This window comes from Carex rostrata, chromosome 1 (genome assembly GCF_964058835.1).
Source record: "Carex rostrata chromosome 1, lpCarRost1.2, whole genome shotgun sequence".
Taxonomy (NCBI): domain Eukaryota; kingdom Viridiplantae; phylum Streptophyta; class Magnoliopsida; order Poales; family Cyperaceae; genus Carex; species Carex rostrata.
Window position 1 is genome coordinate 2,289,583 of NC_135918.1, and position 25,605 is coordinate 2,315,187.

Genomic DNA, 25,605 nt, shown 5'->3' on the forward strand with positions numbered 1-25,605 from the left:
TATAAAATATAACATAATTAAAATATAAAAAATGTACCTTGAAGCTTCAACTAGTAGAGCTTTTGTACTGATAACGTGTTATAAAATAAAGTAAAAGAATAATAAATAAGATATTGAGAATGTATAAAGATGACTATCTTTTATTCATATGCTTTTGTTGTGTCTAATACATACATACAAAGTCTCTATTTATAGATTAGAGAATGTAAATTACAAGTCATTTAATATTAACTCTATTGATAAATGTGGGAGAAAATTGCTTAGAAGAGTTGCAACATGGACATTCATAAATACTCAATTCATAACACCATTTCAATTTTCACCTTAGTTGTTGTACTTGTATGGTCCCTTCTGTCAGCAGGATTTTGCACATTACGACAGTTAGTCACCGCAGCAGAAAATCAGATGTCCTTGTTTTGTGGCGAGTTGTGACTTTGTTGCTGTCCCCAGTTGTGTCCAAAGGTGCGAGAAATGATAGGAATCTTTGACTTTGACTAACGTCTGGGGAACATCAATACATTATATTATTCATTAAGCGTATGAATAGATTTACTTGATGAAGTCGTTAGGTTCTCCCGTTGATTAATATTGAGTTGGATTAATTAATCTGAACTTTCCTGTTTCCTCCTTTTTAATCATCAATCATCATAGACAGGATGATACTTAGATGTATGCAAAGTTGAAAACTCAAAATTATCTGCCAAAGTATGTCTACAGCCTACAGGTGGAGAGCAACAATTTTAGCTTCAACTTAGCGTATATTCCTCATTAAATAAATTGCTTTTTTTATAAATTTTTTTTTTTTGACAATCAAGTAAGATTTCTGATCAAATTTCAAATATGTGACTTCTCATCGGAAAAGCATCAACTTTTACAGCTGAACTAAAGACTAGTTCTTTGATAACTTGTGTTTTAGTGTTAGTTAAAACTTCACTGGTATTTCTCTAGCAATTAACAACTTGCAGCAACTATAGACAAAATAAGTTTCTCAATTGTAAAGTTGAAAATAAGCAGAACATTTTTTTTATGAATTCATTGGTGTAGGCTTGTGGCCTGGGAGCTTTGCGACCGCACTGAGAGATCTATGCTTGACCTGGGAAAAGGAATCAGGTCTCACGCTTCCCACTGACACTTCGCATTTATTTGAGTAGTTAATATCATTGTTGCCACTATAGTAATCAGTGAAGAATTGTTATTTTAATCAAAGTGGATTAGTGGAGCTTGATTATTCCAGAAGCTTATTTGTAGGGTTTTAGGGTTTATGTGTTCTTTAGAAAAGATATTTCTGCGGAATCAAATCTCCATAAAATCCTGCCGATAAGATTAATATGTTCATGCATCTTGATCTGAACAGTCACAATTAAAGTAAAAGTTGTGTTTTATTTTTTCAAAATTCAATACTCTTAATATTTTAATTATGACTATTTAGATTATGAATGAATGGACATAATTATTTTGTTTAGGATGATTTTATGTTAGAGATTGGATCTATTTTTTATTGAAGCACTATCTTAATTATAAAGTCTGTAATAGTGAAAGATATTTAATTCTATTGATTTTTAAAATTTAAAGCATTAAACACTTCAAATTTCTCTATTTTTTCAAAACGGATCTTCAAAACCATATTATTCGATAGTGCTATTAATATTCGGATCGAAATTCATAAATATTACATAATACGGAAGTGAAATAAAATTATCACTGTACTAAGTTGATCGGAATGAAACAACGGAGAAAAAAAAATTCACCTCCATTTGAAAGTATAATTGACTCTTGTACATGAATGAATTATTTTTGCATAATTTTACATTCTAATAAAAAAAACAATTCCAAATCAATTATGTTAAAATCTATTCTAAAATCATTTCTGTTTTTACAATTTTTGTATTCCGGTCAAACCCTAATTCGCATTGGAGACAACATAGTTGAAGCAGAGGCATATGGGACTGCAGGGAGATGTACTTTACAATCTCAATTTTTTAAAACACTTACAACGGATTGTGGAATTATTGTGGTCCATCTTAAGCTTAATTTGGAAAACACATGGTGGGACTTTCATCAAACCAACCTTAACTATCTATGCATCCTCTCCGGCGGTAGGGGTGTTCAAATGGTTCGGTTTATTTGATTTTAAATCGAATAAAAAAAATTGGTTTAAATGGTTTGGTTTTTCGGTTTAAATGGATCAGTTCGTTTTATTTTTTTCATTTAGTTCGGTTTATTTTACTTGGTTCGGTTTATAAAATTTTAAAATCGGTTGAACCGAATCGACCGATTTTTTAATGAATTGTGAATAGTCTGACTCGAATCCTCAGTTGGATTCGTTTCAATCCATCCGACAAACGGACATCCCTTTCTTTCACCTTTCTCCCTTCTTTAAACCTAAACCTAGTGCCTCCTCTTGCTATTTTTCTCCCTTCTTCGCTCGTTTACACAAAGTCATTCTCTGCTGGGAATATCTCCTCTTATCTGATTCCTACTGAAAAGTTGATCTCCTGGTTCGTCTCTCTCCGATTCAACAAGGTATTTCCTTTTTCTTGCCAAACTAGCTAGTTCAATTATTATAATTTTTCTTTGGCGAAGCTGGAGCTGGAGGATGAAAACTGGAAATTGAACTTCTAAAAGCAATTTTTTTTTCTTGGTGAAAATTTGAAAAATTTCTTATGTGCTTGATCTGATTCGGATTTGGTATTGCATTTCTTGTTTAAGTGGTTCAATGAGGGGTTGTTCAATTTTCTTTTTATTTTTTCTTAGATTTCTTGTTTGTGTGCTTTAAATTGGCGTCAATTTACAAAATTTTCTAAATACAAAGTTTTTGGTTGACTTTATTTCGGTTGAACCGAATAAACCGAAATTTAATTCGGTTTATTCAATTCGGTTCTTGGTTAATAGATTTAGCCGGTTGGGTTCGATTCTTATTTTGAAACCTAAGAAAAAATTGATTCGACTCTTTTAGTTCGGTTTCAACCGAACCGACCGTTTGAACACTCCTAGTTTGTCTCTGGTTTAATTGGTTCGCCGTTGAAATTAAATTCCATGTGAAGAAGTTTGGTTTGACTGGACAGAACTGTTGGTCCTGGTCATGGTCCTGTGGTGGGGTTTAGCTTTATTTTTCTGAATTTTCTTCACAGATTAGAAAAGATGAAAATAGACTAGTCTCCATCATGCTGGGATCCTCCCCACACTATTTACGTAAAGTTAAAAGAGTCCAACAAGATCACAACCGTCAATTTTAGAAACGACGGTGAAGAGTGCAGTCCTTTACTGCTCGATTAAAATTGGACGATCTCGATCCGTTGTTTTCTATCAATGTTAACTTGTAATGTGAAGAGGATCTGGAGTTTAGAGTTCAGAATCAGACTGAGCTTACTGTTGTGAGTGGAAACAACATACGCTTTGCTCGAGAAAGTCTCCTCCCTCCCAACCTAGTCTCAATCTCCATCTCACAATCTCTTTCTCTATAAAATTTTCTATTGAGCTCCGCGTTTTCCGTACGATCTGGCCACTAAATATGAAAATCTTTCCCACTTATTTTTGTTCTTCTTGTGCTGCTGGAAATCTGTGGTTAGCAAAGTAAGTCCAACAAAAGTTGCTTTCTTTGGGAAATTTGGGGTTTTGCCAAATCTTCTATTTTCTATATTTAATCAGGTGGGTCACTATTGGGTGTGATATGTGTGTTGACATCTCTGTACGATTTCTTCATTTGAAGGACGGAGAATTTTTTAGCTTGGTTCTCTTTTTATACTACTGGGCATAACTTTTCAGTTTGATATATTGTGTGGTAAGTAATGCAAATTAGTTTTATCGTTTGAGGTGTATGGTTTTAGTTGTTCGATCTTCTCTTCCTGTGCTGTGTTTGTACTGCGTTTTGATTTTTTACTTTACTGGCTATTTTTTATTTTTTGTGAGCCGCTTTGAGAGTAGAAAAAAAAAAAAAAAAAAAAGGAAAAATGACTAGCTTTTTTGGACAAAAAAAATTCACTTGTGGAAAGAAATCTGTTCTCGATCTTGTTTTCGGGGTTTAGTTAAGTTTGTTTTCAAGTATATTATAAGAGAAGAAGTGTACTTCTTCGAATTTATGAACTGGATTATTTTGTCGAGTTAGATCTGTGAGATATATGGTTCTTGAGTGGGCTCTGTGGGTCTGTGTTGGTGGGTTCCTGTTAAAAGAAACCAAACCTTGTGGTTTGTTTGTTTATTGCAAATTTTTGCTTTATGTTGTTATATTTGGATCTTGGTTGGTCAACTTTTTTTTTTTTAATAGTACATTAAGTTCTAAAGTTAAACTTTGTGTATTATTATTATTTCTATATCAACTTTTTGTTAGATTTGATCTTTTAAGACGGTTTGATGTTTTTTAAGTTTAAAGTCGGGATTGAGTTCTTTTATTAGAGATATGCTCTTTTCCGTAAAATCAGGTAGAGAAATTGGATAGATAAAATTAAAACATATCTGTAATTTAAAAATAGCAATTCAAAGGTTACCCCGAACTATGTTGAATTGTACAACTAGTAACTGGTACACTGGGTACTCAGACCAACACTGTAATTTTGTAACTGTATTATGCCTTATTTATGTTTGTCTATAATCAATATTTAGGTAAATTATGTCTAAATGTACTCTCACTTGTACAATTAATGGTCTCAACAAGTTAGATGCCAGCTAAACGCACCAGTTTCGTGCCTGTTCTTGCTCTAATTGGTATGACAGTATTATATAAGGCAGTAATCCTTACATTATGTATATGCTGTTCCATTTATTATTCAATATATTATCCGCAGTGGGACTCAATTTTGACTTTGCATGCAGGTCTCACTAAATTTGAGCTCTTTATCTTCTGCATTTCCTTCCTAGACCGAGCATGGCTAAATTCAAATTTTATTACATCTTTTTTCTCCAATCCCTACTCCTACACAGCATATGCCATTCCACTGTCACTGATGTGTTATGCCTAAAAACCCTGAAAGCCTCCATAAATGATCCAAACAACTTCCTAGACTGGAAATTTGACAACACAACTGAAGGGTCAATCTGCAAATTTACTGGAGTTGAATGCTGGCACCAAAATGAGAACCGAGTGCTGAACCTTCGCCTCTCCAACATGGGCCTAGTGGGCACTTTTCCTAGAGGGATTGAGAATTGTTCCAGCTTAACGGGTCTGGATCTCTCCAGCAACAACTTCACGGGACCTATACCCACTAACATCTCCAAAATAATCCCTTTTGTCACCTCCCTTGATTTGTCATACAATAATTTCTCAGGTGAAATCCCGGTCAATCTATCTCAGTGCTCATACCTCAATACACTGAATCTGCAATACAACAGGTTGAGTGGAGAGATCCCCTGGGAGCTAATCCATCTGACCCGTTTGATTCAAATCAATGTGGCCAATAATTTGCTATCTGGTCCAATTCCGGCCTTCAGATCATCTGTTAAGACAAGCTATGTAAACAACATCGGTCTCTGTGGGGGATCTTTAGGGGAGTGTTCTGTGTCAGGGAAGGGGCGCATGGGTGTGATTATTGGATCCGCAATTGCAGGGGTGGTCATTGTAGCAGTAATTGTAGGGTCTGTGCTCTTCTTCTGCTTGCAGAAGGTGCCAGCTAAGAAGAGGAAGAAGGAATTGGAGGAGAATAGATGGGCTAAAAATATTAAAGGTGCCAAAGAAGTGAAGGTATGTTAGTTTGTTGATTTTTTTCTTGTATATAATCTATTCGCTTTACTTGTTATTTAGCAGGATACCTGATTTGCCCATAATGTAATTTTCTGAGGGATCTGGTGAAGCTTTTCTATAATGAAGTTCAATTAAAAAAAATCAAACAATTAGAGAACAGAACTATAAAAGGACTATGCACTGTGTCAGTACAGCACCTCAGTTTCTGATATATACTCGTAGTCTCGTACATATCTGCCTTTGTTGCACTGCATCCCTTATTCCCTTCCTTTTGGTTCAGGCTTGACATGTATTTATTAATACATCAAGCAGTATGGATCAGCAATACTTAGCACATGTTGGATGTACCGGTAGCAACGAATAGCAAGCAGGTGTCTTAATTATTTGTTTAATTAACCATTTCGTTTACAAAATTTCTATGTAGATTTCCATGTTTGAGAAATCAGTCTCGAAAATGAAGCTTAATGACCTCCTCAAGTCGACCAATGACTTCAATAAGGAGAACATTATTAGTACGGGCAACACCGGTACGATGTACAAGGCAACCCTGCCTGATGGCACCTTCCTTGCAATTAAACGGCTTCAGGACTCGCAACACTCAGAGTCCCAATTTGCATCTGAAATGGCAACCTTAGGCAATGTGAGGCACAAAAATTTAGTGCCTCTATTGGGCTATTGCCTTGCAAAAAGAGAGAGACTTCTGGTATACAGACACATGCCAAAAGGAACACTTTTCGACCTGCTACACATCCACCAAGAAGGCGAGAAGAAAAAAAGGAGTAATCTTGACTGGCCCGTGAGGTTGAAAATTAGTATAGGGGCAGCCAGGGGTTTTGCTTGGCTGCACCACAGTTGTAACCCTCGAATTCTCCACCGAAACATTAGCTCGAAATGTGTTTTATTAGATGAAGACTTTGAGCCCAAGATCTCTGATTTCGGGCTGGCTCGACTCATGAATCCGATAGACACCCATTTGAGCACACTTATCAATGGTGAATTTGGTGACCTTGGGTATGTAGCCCCGGAATACGCACGGACGCTTGTTGCAACCCCAAAAGGTGATGTGTACAGTTTTGGGGTTGTTTTGCTGGAGCTAGTTACCGGCGAGAAGCCCACGCAGGTCACCAATGCCCCGGATCACTTTAAGGGAAACTTGGTCGATTGGATTACCTCTCTCTCAAATAACTCCCTTTTGCAGGATGCAATTGATAAGTCTCTAATAGGAAAGGGTTATGATGTTGAGTTAATGCAATTTATGAAGGTAGCGTGTAATTGTGTGCTCTCAGCACCTAAGGAGAGGCCAACCATGTATGAGGTGTACCAGTTACTGAAGGCTATTGGGGAGAGGTACCACTTCACTACTGATGACGATATATTGATACCAGTTAGTGGTACAGAGGATGATGGAATTAACCTTGATGAGCTTATTGTTGCGAAGTAGGGAAAATTGTATATGGGCATGCATTAGTTGGGTAATTTTGTATAAATTTTTTAGTTATTGGTACTGTTGGAGTATATGCCTCGTTGATATAAAAGTCCCAGTATGACTCAGCTCTTCCATTTTTTTTGTTAGGCATGTGATTTGTTTGTAGGCAATAGTTATGCAGAAAAAGTAGGTATTGGGTAATGTTGGCATCCTTGCTACAGTTTTCTTGCAATTAATCTTTTGTAAAGATTTTGATGAGTCTCGTCTCAAAGCTTGACTTGAAGGATCCCAGATCCTACCAGACTCGAATCCAAACCAAACCGGTCCAAATAATGTTGAAAGGTCGATTAACCTGAATTCAAACCCCCACAAAAATTCAAATTTGAGAGGATCCGAACTCGGATGATCTTGAAACCTGTAGACGACTTAGACCTATGAATCTATGATGACCTAGCCTGGGACAACTTGTAGTCGACAATGACGACCCGAGACAATCCGATACCTTAATTAACTCGATCTTTACTCGAACATAATTTACTATTTATGGAAAGCATGAATAATTTGAAAGAGGGAACTTCCATTAAAAATGCTGAATAGATACACACTGGAAATGCATTAGAACAAATATGTATACAATTACTAAATATATCATTTTTATATGAGAAAAGGTAACGTCCTGGGCGACAGTCTTTTGAAAATCTCTGCGTATAAAAATCTTTCATTTTTAGCTTAGTTCCAACGCGTTTTCAACCGCCGATAACGAAAGAAGTAATTTTTCGGCCACGCGCTTTCAACTGCCATAATCGGCAACGACGCGGTCCCCACTACTACAGCCGCCATTTTTCCTATTTAAGCCCTTCCTTTTTTTACCACTTTCCTTTTTTTTGAAAATTGAATCGTTTTTTGAACCTTCTTTCCTTTCCTGATTTGATTTTGTTTCTTTTCTTTTTCTTCTTTGTTTCAATTGAGTATTGAGTCGCAGAATCGAAGAGCAGCATCTCCTCTTGTTGTAATTTTTGTTGCATTTTGTCCATTTAATATCATCGTTGAGGAGCATCAGCATTGACGAACAGCATCGAAGTTTTGAAAGCTACATGTCATTTTTCTCATTCAATATTGTTTTTTAAATCAATTTTGTTCATTATATACTGGTATTGATATAATTTTTCAATTTCGTATAATTTTGAAACTTCTTTCTTTTTCTGATCTGATTTTTTTCCTTTATTTTTTTAAAATTTTTTTTTTCAATCAAGTATTGAGTCTCAGAATCGAAGAGCATCGTCTCCTCTGGTTGTTTGAATCAAGCATTGACGAACAGCATTGAAGTTTTGAAAACTACAGGTCATTTTTCTTATTTAATATTGATTTGTAGATCAATTTTGTTCATTATATGCTAGTATCGAAGCTTTGAAAGTTACATAGATTGTTTAATTTTGAACGATTAATTGCTGATTAATTGACTTAACTATGATGTGAACAGGATTCAATGATTATTAATTGTTGTTTGCAGGATTCAATAATTTTGTTAATAGGATTGATTACATTAGATTGTCATGTTTATGTTTCAATTACATATTCACAGTGTGGTAGTTTTTTACTAGAACGGAATTAATAAATTAGCTTACAATGTGATTTGTATGTGTACTGTATACATAAACTGAAGTTTCAAACTTTGTTATGCATTGGTTGATGAAATATAAATTGATAAATTGTGATTATTTGGTAATATGATTGGTTGCTTCCATATGATATGTATTATGTTATGTTTATAGAATTAAACATATGTTCTTATAGGTTTGTTTATGTTTGTGTAATTGATATAATGGATTTTGATCCGAATGAAGAAAGTGTGGATGATACAGTTTCCCAATCATGTATGCATGAATGGGATCTGAACAATGATGCTTCTGAATTTTCTGATGAGAAGTCGATTGAGAATGTGAATTTTGGTGAAAATCAGAATAGGGCTGAGAATGAGGGGGAACAAGTTGTTAATGTTGGCCATCAGTTAGAAAGCGAACCTGATCCTGATGAGATCCGATTCATCAGTCCACCTACAGTAGGTGATAAGTTTGACTCTGTTGCAGAAGCTTACTTATACTGGCAGATGTATGGGTACCAAACTGGTTTTGGAGTAAACAAGAGAACCTTTCACAAGAATGGTGATATTTTCCTAAGAGACGGAGACCTTTAGTACGCACAAAATACCCGGTGTATATGAGGATGATGTATTGCTCTATTACTGATAGATGGGAAGTGAGTGACATGGAGCTAACTCATAACCATGATCTCAATCCGAAGTCATCTTTTCTTATCCCTTGTTATCGGTTTATTCCACTGAGATATAAAGCAATGATGGAATATAATGCAAACCAAGGTATGAAAGCAGCTGATAATATAGATATTGTAACACAGACTGTGCAATAAATTCAAAGAATCCAATAGTTATGTTTATAGAACTGTTTGATGAATTTCAGGATAGTGATATTGAAGAGATAATTGTGAAAAAAAAAGTTGACAAAGGAAAAAGCCTAGAGTTGGTAGAAGTCATTGTGGAGGTAAAGAATACTGTATTTTTTAGAATTTCAAATTGTTGTATCATGTGTTTGCATAATGTAATTTATTTTTTTCAGGGCAAGGATGTGTTGGAAAAGGGTGAGAAAAAGGCAATGCGAAAAAGGAAGGTAACAAAAGTTGTTGAAAGAACGAATCAGGCAAAGAAAAATGATATTCATGACAATGGACTACCAGCTGAATATTGTAATATTGTTGTCTCAGAACACTACACAGCACCTCGTCCAAAGTTGCGATGGTTGCAATTTAAAGATCAGTATGTTAGCTCAACAAGACTTGGACCGTTTCGGTTCAGAAAATTCGAAGCTGACTGGACTTTTGCAAATTCGTTTTTTTGTGATCGAGGTGACCAACTCATTTAGAAACCTCCACTTCCCAAACGGTACATGTACCAACACAGGGAGAAGATGTCCTATGATTGATGTAGATTATTACAATACAAGTAATAAATCCTAATTTACGCTCAATTCGGTTGCAAGTGTACAACCTTGTCGAGTAGTACTTAGGGATCGTCTCCACAGGGACAAGTTGGAATATCAAATCTAAACTAACAATTTAATTTAGTAAAAGAAAGTAAAAAAATGTTTTTGTTTGTTCAAAGGTTGGTTTGGTTTCGATTAAAATGAATTAAACTAAAGTCTTAAAGCAAAATCTGAGTTTTTAACAAGTATGAGAAATTAGGGTTTCTTAGGGTTCCTATCCACTAGTGTTATGACTAATTGGTTTATTAAATTTGTTCTTTTAGTTATGAAGGCACAGTTGGGTGTTGTAGGTACAAAGGGATATCTCTATATTAATACCATCTTTAAATTAGAATAAACGTCACCTCTCGGTACTTGGCTACTCTAATCTAAAGTCATTAAGTTCTTACTGTCCCAATTGATCTAGAAAACTATCTTTCACCTCTCGGTACTTGGCACAATTTTCTAAACTATTGGGTAAAGCCCGTATAAGATAAGCGTCACCTCTCGGTACTTAGCCTATCAAATACTCTATTCCTTATGGCCTGGACCTAATATTCAATTTCTCAATTGCAAATACCAAATCCTAGGGTTTTATGTGATTTCGATTAAGTCTTCACAATCAATTAAAATAAAGAATAGATCATAACAAAGAACAAGAATATATAAAATAAAACCAACTAAATCATAACAAAAGTTTCAAGTACAACTCTAATCAACCCTAGAAAAGCCCTTAGCCAGCCATGGCTAAGATACAAATCAAATCAAAAGAATAAAAGAGTTCCAAATGAAAGAAAATAATAAAACCGATTGATCAATGATCTCTTCTTCCTTCTTCTCTCTTCTAGCTTTTCCTTGCTCTTCCTTGTTCAAAATCAGAAAAATTCTGCCTAAAAAATGTACTCCATCTGTTCTACAGGTCCCTCCTTTTATAACCCCTCCAAAACCTAGAAATAACTCTCTAAAAATAGCAAATTCGGGCTCTGAACCGCCTTATTGCGGGCCGCAATAAGTGGAGGCAGTTAACATTCTGCGCAGAAAAAATCTAGAGGTCATTGCGGACCGCAATGGATTTGGTTGCGGACCGCAATGAAAGTGCTGGAATGAAGATGCTGTGCTGAGAACTCATTGCGGGCCGCAATGAGTTTGGTTGCGGGCCGCAATGGATGTTGGCAGTTGCTCCAATCTTTGCGCTAACTCACCCGTTTTGCTTCGTTAAGCTCCAAACACTTGATTACCTGTAGAACAAACATAACTAGGGCAGTAACTTGAACTTTTGGACATTTCTAACCTAATTAAACCTAATCTAATCAAAACTTGGCTTAATTTATATAACAAACCCTAGGTTTCAATAGATACAACTTCAGCTTATCAATGATGTTACAAGCATATTGGATGATTGGTGGGTTGAAATCAAACAAAAAAAAGCTGACAGTCAATGAAACAGCTTTCGAGCATCGGGTTGCCCATCACGTTTATTGCCGAGTTCAATTCATAAAGGATTTGTTGATGCCTGAGGCAGATCTTTCGAGCAAGGTATTTGTTATTTTGGTATTGTTTTCTATTTGTTCAAATTAAATGTTAATTTGATTCTTGTCAGTTCAATCATTCTTTTCTATTTCATGAAGCTTGTCGACGTTGTGCTGAATGTTATGCAAATGGATACTCCGGTCAGAGAACCATGGTTCTTCATATCACCATATATTATGGTAATTTTTTTTTTTTTAATTTCAGATACAGAACTTAATTGCATCGATTTGCAGAGTTATAGTATGTCAGTTGCAACGTTTATGTTTATTTTTGTAGAATAAAAGTGAGCTGAACTGCACTATTGAAATGAATGATGTGTATGTTTGTAGAACTTGTGTGAATGAATGGAATGTGTTTAGTTATATTTTGTTACTGTATTTGGAGATTGCTTTTACCAAATCACATGTGTATTAGTTTGTAGAATTTATATATTATGTTTACAGAATTATCTATATATTGTTATAGGTTTGCATATCTTTATTGAAATTCTCAGATAGGTTGTTATAGCCCTGTTATAATTACTATTGTTTTTTTTGTTGTTATAGAGAGTATCATGCATACGTATGATCATGAGACAGCTCTGAAAAATATTCCGCAGCTATTCTCAGAACAATTTGAGAAGGTCAGGTGGCTTTTTATCCCGGTGTGTGCACGGAACCATTGGGTACTATTTGTCTATGACTTGAAACGGAAACAAGTCCGCTACTTCACTTCTGTCGGGGAAACTAATGGAGCATACATAAATTGCGCATGGCATACAACAATGTGGATTGATTCTTTTGTTGCATGGCGTCTTCGTGAGTGTTTATTATTTCTTTTTTCTATGGATAAAAAGTTATCTTACTAGTGGACTATTGTTACTAGTGTTTATAGAGTTACTAGGGTTTTTAGATTGACTACTATATGTTTTTTTTCCTTTTATCAGGTGACCCTTCATGGAAGACACGTCTTTATGATTGTCAGGCATGCCTGAAACAGAATCGTTCACATGATTGTGCAATATTCATGTTGCGTTACATATACTGCCTTATAACAGATACTCAAATGAATTTTACTCAGGTAAATTTTATTATCTATTTATATTTGCTTTCTTATTGTAATTTATTTTTTTAATAATAAAACCCTATTTTTTTTATATGTTTTTGCTCGGGAGAGGGTTATTCTTGCGATGAGACTTCTGTCTCACTCGCAGAATATATTTCAGAGAGTACGCAAGTAGAAAAATGTCTGCTGTAAAATTATTTTTTTTAAAAAAACAAATTTTTTTCTATGTTTTGACAAAATTGAAGAACAGATCTTACTTGCTTATAAAAATAGGGCGTTTTGTTTACAGGATTATTTTGATATAGTTATAGGATTGGGTTACTATTGTGATGAGATTTTGGGCACACTTGCAGAATAATTTTTAGAGAGTATGCAAGTAGTGATTTGTCTAATGTAAAATTGTTGTATTTTTTTTCAGTCTTATGTTGTATATGTTTACAGAATTGTTGAAAGAATTTTAATTGTTAATAAAATCATTCTTATATGTTTACAGTATTTGTAGTATAATGTTACACGATTGTGTGATGAGTTATGTCAATGATGTAACCTTTTGTTGTTTAAGTGATCAACTTTTTTGAAATATGAATTTTTATTTAAAAAAATTGATTTATTTTTTTAAAAATAAATTTCATTTTGAAATATGAATTTTTTTGATAAATTTCATTTTTGAAAAATTTTGATTTAATTTTTTTTTAAATTCACATAATTGTTCACTAGTATTTACAGAAGTATCACACAAATAAAACAAAATTAGAAAGTGGATAGAACGTACAAACTGTTGAACAGAGACCTTATAGAAGGTGCGCAAAAAAAAATTATCGAATAATTATAATAAAATAATTTTTTTTTTGTTTTTTTTTTTAAAAAAATAATTTTTTGGGTATATTTGTAGAATTTAAATTTGGTCCCGTCAATAGATACATTCTAGAAGGTGGTCTCCAGTTTAACTACTGATTGTACTTCAATTGTACTTTGTTCGTTGACCACGCGTTTTGAACAGTTTTCACGCGTTTTCATCTGGGACCACGCGGTTTCATCTGCAGAACATCCATTGAACTTGTTTATAGAATTATTTGCATAATATTACCGGATCTAATGAACTTGTTTATTGGATTAGTGTAAAAAGTCCGGAAATTTTCGGAGGACCGAGGGCCGGAAACTGTTAGCTGCTTCCTTTTTATATAGCGCAAAATTTTATGAGCATGTAAGTATTCATATTAAGATAATATGTCAATTTTAATGATTATGTGTCTTGAAATAAAATATTTATTGATCAAAATTTAAACATTCATAATGCATCTTCATTTTATTAAGAAAAAACCATTGACCTTTGATTGAACCATTCGATTGTGATCACGGTCCATGTGCAAATTATGATACATTTTTGTGGCGGAAGCAAGACTCGAAACTCTCTGATTCACTTCATAATTCATATGCACTTAATCTGTACGAATATTGAAACAGGACGTACGAATTATGAAACAAATCGGACTGTTCCGAACAAACAATGAACCGATTTGAGTCTGATGCCTGACAGCATATTTGCAGCCGTGATGTTATGTTAACAAAAAAAACAGGGGAAAATTAGTTATTTGTCACTTCAAAACATTTAAATTGGAAAAATGTCATTTTAAAATCTGAAATTAAAAAAATGTCACTCTAAACTTTATTAATTTATAATTTTGTCACTATAAATAATTAATGATTAAAATGTCCTCTTTCTTCTGTTCTTTCCCTGCCATGGCGAAAGGCTATTGAATTTAATAGAACTGACGACATTGAATTTAAACGAATAAAATGAACGAATCGGATGATTATCTAACAGCACCGAAATCCTTGCCGACATTGAATTTAATGGAACTGACGCTCTCTGACAATTCATCTGAAAACTCCTTACCTTTTTTTTTGTTGCGATAAATCTGGTAAGAAATGTGACTAAAGCGTAAGGCTCATCTAGTACAGGCTCCTGTTTCTTGGGCCAGTATATTGTTCATTCCTTTTGGATAAGTGGATTCCCATTTTGGGCCCACATGCCCTTATTGTTAAGGGAAACAAAAAACGCAGACGAAATGGCTAACCTGCTTGTTATTACAGTGCCTTTCGCCATGGCAAGAGAAGAAGAGGGGGCAGGAGAAGGAGAGGAAGAAGAAGAGAAGAGAAGGAAGGGCATTTTAGTCATTAATTATTTAAAGCGGCGAAATTACAAATTAATGAAGTTTAGAGTGACATTTTTCCAATTTAAAGGTTTTGGAGTGGCAAAAAACCAATTTCCCCAAAAAACAATAGAAGCCCAGCCATATGTATCTAAATTTTTTTTTTCATGTATTGGTCATAATTACAAATTTAATTACCCTTCACCTTATTTAACTGTTTCGCTTCGTCAGAAATTAATTAATTTAGCACCTCAAACATGTTGTCAAAAGCCGATTTTTTTAAGGAAGCTGATAATTGTACACCAAATAAAATACCCGCGCGCGTCCCCCAGTCTTCTAGAACATCGATGATAAATCAAGCAGGTTTTACTTCATACAGTGCAATAATATTGCACTACAAATCTTTCTTTATTGTATAGCCTTTCGCTGCATGAAGCGAAAAATACTCTGTTCAAAAAGTTAACAAAAGTAGGGCTAATTGCAGCGAAACAATTGTATAATTTAAACATGTAAACGAAAGCATTTAATCAACTACGTTCTAGTGTTTAACTTTCATTGTAAATGAGTTAATTTTTTTTTTTTTTAAAAAGACGAATCTCCGAATTCGTCCCTGAGCGCAAATTTTTCTTAAACATTATAGAATGTTGATAGCTCTAAATTTCAACCAATCCCCGAATGCGTCCCCGAGCACAAATTAACAACTCTAAATTTGTTCCAATCTCCGAGCGCGTCCCCCAGCACAAATTTTTTCCATACATTCTAGAATGATTACATATCTGAATTTCTAAGCATGCAAACATTTATTAAATAACAATGAAACTAGTACTTCGAAACAATCATTCTTACCAGACTCATCAATTATTTTAAATTGTCAAAATTACAACTTTTCCCAACAATAACAATTTCTAAGCATGCAAACCTCTATTAAATAACAATAAAATTACTTTTGAAACCATCATTCTTACCAGACTCATCAATTATTTTAAGTTGTCAAAATTACAACTTTTCACAACAATGAAAATTTGTAACCAAGCAAACCTCTATTAAATAAAAATGAAACTACTACTTTGAATGCTTCGAGCACATATTAAAAAAATTTATCACATAAACAATGTAAATCTAACTCATTATCCACCCTGTGTAAACAATTAACTATAACAATTTAGAAACATTGAAAGCTAAACTATTTTTAGAGAAATATTTGAAAATATTTTTAATATTTTAATAGAAAAAAAAAATCATAAAAATTTCTAATTAAATAAATACCATAAATATAGAAGTCAGAAAACGCAAAACCGAAGAAATGAAGTGATATTTTATATTACTCGGTGCGTCAAAAATTTTGATTGCCCAATTCTTTTTCCGGCCGTTAAAATTTTTGGACCGCCGGATATTTTTGAAAATTTTCAAAATATTTGAACATTTGTATTATTTTTTATTTAACGTTGGATATAAGAAAAAAGTCGGTGTCAAAAGTGCTAGGGAATGGAAAAAAAAAATGACGCAAGTGCTAAGGATCGATCGGCTTCATTATTCCAATTGCTTTGGGTGTAAGTTAAACTATTTTCTTTAATGAAAATGGATTTGGTCTTTTTTATCAAAAGAAAAAAAAGAACACGGCTTCATTATTCCAATTGCTTTGGGTGTAAGTTAACTATTTTCTTTAATAAAAATGGATTTGGTCTTTTTTATCAAAAAAGAAAAAGAAAAACAAGATAGCGGCTTCATTATTCCAACTGCTGACAAGCGCTTTGACTATACCAATGGCTGACAATTTTTCTCAAGAGAAAGATTTATATAGCTTTGAAACAGGAACAGCAGGAAAACAAAGATGTTTATTTAGGAAATATACATGCTTTGGAAGTCCAGTATCTTGATCATTGCTGACGCATGCAATTAATTCAAAGTCAAACCCGGGGGGCGGCGCCAAGCTCATGAGCTCCTATATAAAGTCCCTCATATGTCCCATGAAATTCACTTCAAATCACACCAAATTATTGTGGTCATAAAAAAGAAACAAGGAAAAAAATTACCAATTCTCCTTCCTACCATCAATTCAGAAAAAAAAAAAAAAAAAAAATGGTTGATACCGAGGTAAGAGCAAACAAGAAGATTGTGCAGAGACGGTACCTGAGCGGGCCCATCGATGTTAGTGACATGGAGGTAGTAATGACTGACACCGTCAAACTGGAGCTGCCTCCCGGATCAACGGCTGTGATCGTTAAGAACCTCTATATCTCTATGGACCCATACTGTCTCGACTTGATGGCAAGGAAGGATACTTCTGGCTCGACCACCACTCCCCTTTCAGTATGTTTGAAGCATTCTTGAATTTAATTATTGTATTATTTTAAGTAAAATCGGATTAGTTTTGAAACTTTCTGAATTATTGTAAACTATTGGCGCATTGAATCATTGGAGCAAATCTAATTAGTTTACGCAAGTATATTATACTTTATTATCAAGTACACAGGGGCGGACCCCTCTGGATTTTCGAATTTATTATAAAAAATTAGCCCGTTTTGTTTTTGCCCCTCCCTAAAAATTAATTTTCCCTTCTCTAGATCAAATTTTTATTTTTTGAAGCCAATTTCACATCCCTTTTATTCGTTAGAAGAGTTGTTCAGTGGTTCTCTAATTTTGGATGAATTTTTGAGGAAGAAGAAGAGTGGTTCATTGCAAATAGACATGGTGCGTCATGAACCAAGAGGTTAATTCGTGGGACCTGTTTACTAGGTTCAAAAGAAAATCACAGCAGCAAATCGGATTAGTTGATAGAGGTGGACTCCATACGTCAGATTAAATAAGAGAGGAGCTGTGAGCCTGTGACACATCTTTCTTGTTATTAATGTTTTTTGCAGGCCGGCCCATTTAACCATCTAAATAATGGGTACCACTTGGTCAGAATTATCTTCTACCTTTTTGTTCAATCATTCCGATTTTCTTATAAAAATCTCATCTCCTACTCTTTTATTGAAATAAAAAGTTTCTCTTCTCTAACTCTTGTTTGTGTTTCAAAAATATATAAAAGGTCTATATAACTGATTATATTGGTATTGGTATTTCAATTAAATTATAATTTATATTAAATCCGATTAGTTAATGAATTTAAATCTAATAAGTTATTTGAATCTGATTTTTGTCCTCTCTTAGAGAAATGAAATTATGCGTCCGCCGCTGCAAGTACACTACTAAAAAAGCATGAGATCTACTTCCCGCTTGAAAGGCCATCTACTGGATCATGGCCTTGGGATAAGATGGCCGTCAATCCATTAGGTTACGATTCCTCTATTTATAAGCCTTGAAGCTACCCACCAGATGGATCCAAACTAATTTAATCCGGACCAGACCATATTAGTCCGAGAACCCGAACCCTTAATCCAGAGTTGAATTTCGTCTTGAATGTGGACCCGTGTAGGGTAAAGAACTAAAGCGGGATATTAACTAATTGGCCCCACTCAGAAGAGTAAAAAATTTGCTGATTTTATATTAATCGAGTCCTGACGTCACCAATTACACGTGGCACGCCGTAAGACCGGTTTGTGATTTTATATTAATTATTAGATCTACTCCCCAACCCCGACCCCGGACTCCCGAGCCTCTGCCGCTTTGCGCAACAAATTCCGAATTTCTTGAATAGAACCCTCGAATTTGTCAAAATAGCGATAAATTAATCAAGAGTTATTATCCTTTAAAATGGCGGAGGGAGAGGTGAGGCCGAACAAGAAGGTGGTGCTTCGCAACTACGTGAATGGGTTCCTGCAGGAGAGCGACATGGTGGCGGCCACGGACACCGTCCGATTGGAAGTGCCTCATGGATGGACGGCTGTAATTGTGAAGAACTTGTACTTGTCCTGTGATCCCTACATGTGCCTGAGGATGGCCAGTCCTGAAGAATCTATCGAATTTCCTAGTTTTGTCGTTGGCTCGGTATCACTTATTTGATTATATCATCATTATAATCATACTCCATTAGGATGATCATATAACTATGGCACCCAAACTTTGTAACTGCATATGCCTTGAATTTGATTACCTTAGGCGTCAACCTTAAAAAAATATATATTAGAAAGGATTGAACAAGTATTTCTATTTTTCTTCTTCTTTTAACTTGTATATATTTCTTCTTTCTCATTAGAGAAATACAATATATGAATACATAATATAATGTCTGCTTATGAAAGTCGTACCACACTATGCTACCATATTTGTATCTTTGCGTAAACTTGCATTCTTTAACACTAGTCAAATATATTGATAATTGGACTTGTTTATCAAACTATAAATGGAGATATCCATTCAATTTCACACTGGAGATATATATAAAGACCTGTGATGATTCTTCTTAGAGAGTTATTTGTTAGATACAATTCGTTATGCTCCCTTTGTATTATTTACAGCACATGATTGTCATTTAGTATAGCTAGTTTCTATATAAACAATGTAACAGATGCTTTGATGCATATACAAAAAAATACCAGACTATATTTTCTTTATCTTCTGTCCTTCTATTTACCAGTATACAAAAACAATATCAAAAACTGTGATTAATTTTATTGTTTGTCAACACATTCCAAATTATAGCATTGCTAACTAGTATCATACAAAATTGGACACGAACAATTCGAGTTGTTTGGCACACTACTAGGTGAAAATACTTAAAAAAAAATTCAACAGAGATGGTTGGCTTGATGGTGTTAAAACAGGTTATGATTGGATACGGTGTATCGAAGGTGGTGGTTTCGAGGCATAAAGATTTGAAGGTGGGAGATTTGGTATGGGGGATGATTGGATGGGAAGAATATAGCCTAATTTCAGATCCAGATTTTCTTATGAAGATCAACCATCCGGAGCTACCTCTTTCTTATTACACCGGCATTCTGGGTACTTAATTTACTTCTTCTTCCCATTATACTATTAATTTATCTGAAGAACAACCATTTTTCTATTTACAGCAAAATGGTGTGCCATTTTAGTTGACCTATTGTAATAAGCCATTGCTGATAGTAGGTCTTTAGTATTGTATAATCTTATTAGATGCCATTACAATGTAACAGGGAAATTTTTAAGTAGAACATACTCGATTGTCTCCCCAAAACAAGCTAGGGAGTTAGAAGACCTTGCAGTGTTTCTTAAGATGTATATTTTGATATACATGTAGGTATGCCGGGCATGACAGCATATATAGGATTTTATGAGTTATGTGCACCAAAAAAAGGAGAGTTTGTCTTTGTTTCAGCCGCATCAGGAGCTGTTGGACAGCTTGTTGGTCAGTTTGCCAAAATGACAGGCTGCTATGTGGTTGGAAGTGCTGGTTCTGATGAAAAGGTTCCTTTCATTTTCCACTTCTCTTATTAATATTTTGATTTATTATAGTTGGCTAAGATTGTGCCATTAATTGTCCACTTTGGTTTTCTACTCGTACACCTCAGGTAAACTTGTTGATGGAGAAGTTTGGCTTTGATGATGCTTTCAATTACAAGAAAGAACAGGACTTAAATGCTGCACTCAAACGGTATATTGAAAAAAACAAATTCATTGATGATGAATTGCAATTTGCAAATGGAATTCAATCATGGTTAATTTATAGCTTTTCTTCAAAATCTTAAACCAATTCCCTTCCTTATAGGTGCTTCCCTGAAGGTATTGATATATACTTCGAGAATGTTGGCGGCGCAATGCTTGATGCAGTTCTCCTAAACATGCGAATCAGTGGCCGAATCGCAGCATGTGGAATGATCTCGCAATATAACACCGAGAAACTCGAAGGTGTGCACAATCTCATGAACATTGTAACAAAGAGGCTGAGGATGGAGGGGTTTGTCGTCGCAGATCATTACTCAAAATACAGAGAGTTTGAGGAGATGGTTGTGCAGCATCTGAAGTCCAAGGAGATTACTTATGTGGAAGACATAACTGAAGGGCTTGAGAGCGCACCTGCAGCACTTGTCGGTTTGTTCAAGGGACAAAATGTTGGCAAGAAGCTGGTGGTTGTAGCTAGAGAGTAATGAAATGCATGTTGAGTTGGTCTGTTGGTGCTTCTGCAGTTGGGGTCTATATAAAATATCTGTTATTTGTGAGTTTTTGTTATAAGTAGTGTTACAGGAGAACGAGTACACATTAGTGTCAGCCAGCCATTGGGTATGAGAATAAGTGAATAGTGATTATGTTGTATACTGCAGATTTATAAACTTGTGTTAGTATATGGAAAAACTTTGTTATTGGTAAATTATTATGGTACAATTAATTCATTACACCTTTCAAAGTGTGGTGGTTCCCGTATATGATTTATAAAATATGTTTTCTATCAGCGCTCAAAAACTTGAATGATGCGCTTAGAAAAGCTTCCCGTAAATGTCCTTTACTCTGATCTGTTCAAAAGCTAGTCTGGGTACAGGCCTGTTGGGTTACTTCCGTTTTAAAACAGTTCGGGGTTGCTACATTTCCCGCTTCTCATCCTGGCGTTTATTTGGACCGGACCATATTAGCCTCAAGCCCAACCCAAATAGAAATCCACATCAGTAAATGTGGCCCGTCCCATTAAATACAGGAGATAAAATTCAGGCCCAATTAGAAGAGTGACAATTTAACGAAGTAATACCATAGTTTCTCCGCAGCCCAACTTCTCCAGTTTATGAGACTTAATTAGAATATTTTTTTATGCTAAATAGATAATATAACAATAATTACCACGTAATTTCACTAAAAATATTGAGAATCACAACTTTAATACTTCAATTAAAGCATACTACTTGTTTCATAGCACAAGAGATTCATGCAACAATAATATACCAACAGGTATTCATAAATATTCATACAAATTCAAACTATAAAATTAACACTTAACATTTAACAAGCAGAACATAAAATTTAGAAAAATAAAAATATATTGAAAAGAATGCGATCTAATTGAGCCTAATATAAGACAAACATACACAACTAATTGAGCCTAACAAAAGACAAACATACACAAAAAATAAAGTCAAATTTTGTAGAGAGAGAATGTGTTTTTAGTGTTCAATTTTAACTTTTACATAACCAATAATTTTTACAAACTGATTCTTTACGGGTAAGGCATATTCAGAATATAAATTTTATAATTATGTAATTACGTAAATGATATAAATATATTCAAACACTAAATATATAATAACTTCGTTTTGTACTTTAGTGTATTTTTTTATTTTATAAAGTGATATTTTATATTTATTTGTTTTGTAAGTACAATCTATAATAAAAACACTCAAGAAATTCTTAATCAGAGTAATTGACATAGAATGTACAAAGAAAAGATGTGTAGAGACAGCTTTAAGCTTGAATCATTGATTAAGAAATATCATACTCAAATTCACGTTTTCTAAGTTCTTCAAATAAAGCTTGAATCATTGATCGATATCCTAACTTTTCTCTACGAATCTTTACCTCCACATTATACACTGTTGTAGAGATAGGTTTAAGCTCTGGATTCTTTTGACGTAAAGAAGAGATAATTTGTCTAGGTGGTATTTCAGGTTAAGTCATGTAGTTAACACTCTCGATATCTTTCTGGGATAGCTGTCGAAGAGAAGGATGGTCATAGATATCAATTTATGCTTCAAGGTTATGTGATAAGTTATATATGAATTTTAACTATTCAAATTCCTTCATTTGTCTTTTTACCACTAATTTTAAAAGAACAATCGATCCGACGTGTTCTCGATTTTTTTTTCTCTTTCATTTAAAGGCACATCATGTATATCACGATATTGACCACATTGTAAAATCACATATTTCTCTAACATTGAACTACAAATAGGTAATACGTATCCTTTGGCTAAGTAAAATGCGCTAATACTATTAAGTAAATCTTCATAAGTTTCGTACTTGAAATTGAGTAATTCAAAGTTTTCATCATATTCGGATGAAATTGCCAACTCATTGATATCCATCTAGTAAAAAAAATATTATTTATTTAAATTAAAAACTAAAATTGTAATTTTATTATTGCAGTAATAAAGACTTGAATTACCGTTGTTGAAGTAGAACTTGAGAATTTTAAATAAATCGGTCGTCTGGATTGAAGCAAAGGAATTGAGAACTTTAGTATTTCAATTTTTTGTGTGTTTTACAGGAAAAGCAAGACATTGCATTTACACTTTCCCGGGAAACAAATGTGGGTGGGTCCACAATTCCATATCAAGATAACTTGTTAAATTATAATCAAGCTCTATTATTTCCTTTTCAACGGAAGGACAGTTTGGTCCAAAAGATTGTTTTCTCTCAGTGCAGATCTGTGGGAATTAAAACTGTAGCGGTTAAAATCTGCACCCATTACATACAGGTCGTGCATAAACTATTGAATCATAAAATTAGAACTTTATTTTTAGAAACTGTTAAGATTGTCAAATAAATAATTAAAAAGTGTTTCCTCATTTATATTTACCATATAAATATATGAATATATTTATCATTAGATAAAAAAAAATTTATTGGAGTGCAATAAAAGGTGCAGAGATATTCTTTTCTTTCTCATCTAAATCTGACTTTTTTTTTATGTTCTAGAATATCTCAAAATACAATATTTGCCTAAATAAATATTGTATTTGTTACTGACGGATGGGTCCTACAGGATTTCTCATGGCTGGTAAAATATGGAACAGATAATAGGCACAGAGATTCGGTTCCGATTCTCCTGGACTTCCCAAAATACCTTCGACACAGATACCGCCTTTCTCTTTGTTATATTTCCTTATTTGTTTAATTAAACACCAGCGGGCTAGTCCCCCAGACCCCAGTAACCGATTCCTTATTGATTAATATTTTAATCTTTTCTTATTCTGCCTCGCTTGGTTTCTCTTTTCTACTTCAATGGAGGCAATCGATATCGGGGCTGATGAGTTCGAGTGGTCAACCGTTAAGAGGCAACACTTCTTCAAAGTTTTAATTGGAGATTTCACGCGTCGTCTGGTATGAAAATTGATTCGTTACCTATAAACTCTGTTCGAAGGTCTTTCATTTGATTAAATAATGTAATAAATTGTGATTTATCATTTTCTTCATTGTTCGTCTCTCGTAGAGAATTCCCTCGAAGTTCGTGAAGCATATTGATATTGGAAAGGAGGCTGGAAACAAAACTGCGATGCTTGAGGGGCCCACTGGCAGAACATGGTACGTCTCAATAGAAAAAACCACAGACGGGATGTTCTTCACCGACGGTTGGTCGAATTTCGTGCAAGATCACAGCTTGAAGGAGTATGAGTTCTTGGTGTTTCGGTACAATGGAAGCATGCACTTTTCTCTGTTGATATTCGATAAAACAGCTTGCGAGAGAGAAGACTTTGATTTGTGTAATGGGAAAGATAACGGGGGTTTGAAGGAAGAGAAATTGGACGTGGTTTATGTAGATGGAGGAAATCGAAAGGGGAAAAGCCGCATACACCAAGAAGAAGAGAACAGGAATGAGTTGATTTATGAAAGGTAAAGAGGATGCTACAAATTTGAGGAAACCGGCTGCTCTATTACTTTTGAATTACGAAAATATTATTTTTTGCAGTTTCTAGAATTTTGTTTTTAATGTTAGATGATTCTTTGTGGCTTGTGGGGCTAAAATATGTATTCAAAGTATTTGTTGTGTGATGAGAGGAATATTTTAAGAATCCATATTCAATTTGTTGCGAATGAAGTAACAATATGTCATCTCAAATAATGTTATAGATTACTGCAAGGATGTTACAGATTTCACGGAGATAAATTAATTTTAAATAGATTTTGTGTCCTACGCTAATATCATTATATCTATTTTCAAAATCTAGGTAGTATCATTATATCTATTTTCAAAATCTAATTAACTAATCCGAACCATTCAACATGACATTCATATTAGGAGGAATTTCATGTATACTTCTCAAAAACTTGAAAATTACGTATTTTTCCCTCTAAAATTCATAATATCATATTTATCCTTCTTAACTTCAAAAACTCACAAATATACCCATTTTAATGTTTTTTTTCTATTTAAACTCATTTTAAATGTCTGGAGTACCTATTTTACCCTTTATGTATACCCCCCTCTCTATCTGTCTGTGTCTGTCTGAGGCGTGGAAACTAGAAATGAAATAAATAACAAAATTAAGGTTTTAAATTTTTAATTAAACTTCAGGAGCAGAGGGAAGATTGGTGGGTCGCTACCGAACAACTCCTATTAATTCAAATTTTACCTCCTTTGAAAAGTATCTCTGACTGATCCCTGATCAACTTGATATTCCTGAAACTAGAATAAAATTTGAATTTGCATCTATGTTGAAATAAACTCGCAAAAGTTGCATATGTATGTGTTCAAAAGCAAAGGTTAATGGAACCTAGAACTGACGATTGGACAGTAGCTGGATCAAAACCTTTTAATTATTATTGTTTGTTTCATGAGATTTTCAAGGAGTATGTGGTACTAATTATTCTGACCATATATAAACGAAACTATCTTTCTCCTTATCTAATAGCCAAGACAGGGCATAGAAAAGAGTACTGCTACCTTCATAAACCCGTCTAATTCAGTCTCTTCTGCATCCACTACAAGAGGTTCAAAGGGAGTTTTGTTAAGGTTGTTGAACCATCTCGGTTTCTATTAGAAGGCAGCACATCTACCCTACTATGCCCTTCATTTATCAGTTCTAGTTAGTGATTCTACGGCACATGTGATGTTTGATGGATTAAGTCAAATCAAGTTTTTTCAATCATATTCAGGACAGAAGGTTTGATTAATTGATC

General features: G+C 34.1%; 3 protein-coding genes across 5 annotated transcripts; all 3 read left to right on the top strand.

The window, feature by feature from the left end:
• Positions 1–3,422: 3,422 nt before the first annotated feature.
• BIR1 (BAK1-interacting receptor-like kinase 1) lies at positions 3,423–7,209 on the top strand. Of its 2 annotated transcripts, none has more exons than XM_078299567.1 (3): positions 3,423–3,781; positions 4,810–5,674; positions 6,099–7,209. In XM_078299567.1, exons 2-3 carry the CDS (start codon positions 4,862–4,864, stop codon positions 7,113–7,115), a joined length of 1,830 nt encoding a protein of 609 aa, XP_078155693.1. In that variant the 5' UTR covers positions 3,423–3,781; positions 4,810–4,861; the 3' UTR covers positions 7,116–7,209. The 2 variants fall into 2 exon arrangements, with proteins under 2 accessions (XP_078155693.1, XP_078155703.1); XM_078299577.1 differs by having other exon boundaries at positions 3,430–3,573.
• A 9,617-nt stretch (positions 7,210–16,826) lies between these two features.
• On the top strand, positions 16,827–21,116 carry LOC144551572 (NADP-dependent alkenal double bond reductase P2-like). 2 transcript variants are annotated; one of them, XM_078299602.1, is made up of 5 exons: positions 16,827–17,172; positions 19,569–19,746; positions 20,024–20,190; positions 20,295–20,377; positions 20,492–21,116. In XM_078299602.1, exons 1-5 carry the CDS (start codon positions 16,942–16,944, stop codon positions 20,868–20,870), a joined length of 1,038 nt encoding a protein of 345 aa, XP_078155728.1. In that variant the 5' UTR covers positions 16,827–16,941; the 3' UTR covers positions 20,871–21,116. The 2 variants fall into 2 exon arrangements, with proteins under 2 accessions (XP_078155728.1, XP_078155734.1); XM_078299608.1 differs by lacking the exon at positions 16,827–17,172 and adding an exon at positions 18,434–18,792 and having other exon boundaries at positions 20,492–21,020.
• A 2,441-nt stretch (positions 21,117–23,557) lies between these two features.
• LOC144551588 (B3 domain-containing protein Os01g0723500-like) lies at positions 23,558–24,427 on the top strand. Its single transcript, XM_078299617.1, has 2 exons — positions 23,558–23,808; positions 23,918–24,427. The coding sequence occupies exons 1-2, from the start codon at positions 23,710–23,712 to the stop codon at positions 24,320–24,322; spliced, it is 504 nt and encodes a 167-aa protein (XP_078155743.1). The 5' UTR covers positions 23,558–23,709; the 3' UTR covers positions 24,323–24,427.
• The last annotated feature ends 1,178 nt before the right edge of the window (positions 24,428–25,605 follow it).

Bases quoted from the DNA above. Each gene is read 5' to 3' on its own strand.
- BIR1 (XM_078299567.1), top strand. From the start codon at position 4,862: ATGGCTAAATTCAAATTTTATTACATCTTTTTTCTCCAATCCCTACTC. The intron at 5,675-6,098 runs GTATGTTAGTTT...ATTTCTATGTAG, and splicing joins AAGGTGCCAAAGAAGTGAAG to ATTTCCATGTTTGAGAAATC.
- LOC144551572 (XM_078299608.1), top strand. From the start codon at position 18,559: ATGGCGGAGGGAGAGGTGAGGCCGAACAAGAAGGTGGTGCTTCGCAAC. The intron at 20,191-20,294 runs GTTCCTTTCATT...CGTACACCTCAG, and splicing joins GTGCTGGTTCTGATGAAAAG to GTAAACTTGTTGATGGAGAA. The intron at 20,378-20,491 runs GTATATTGAAAA...CCTTCCTTATAG, and splicing joins TTAAATGCTGCACTCAAACG to GTGCTTCCCTGAAGGTATTG.
- LOC144551588 (XM_078299617.1), top strand. From the start codon at position 23,710: ATGGAGGCAATCGATATCGGGGCTGATGAGTTCGAGTGGTCAACCGTT. The intron at 23,809-23,917 runs GTATGAAAATTG...CGTCTCTCGTAG, and splicing joins GAGATTTCACGCGTCGTCTG to AGAATTCCCTCGAAGTTCGT.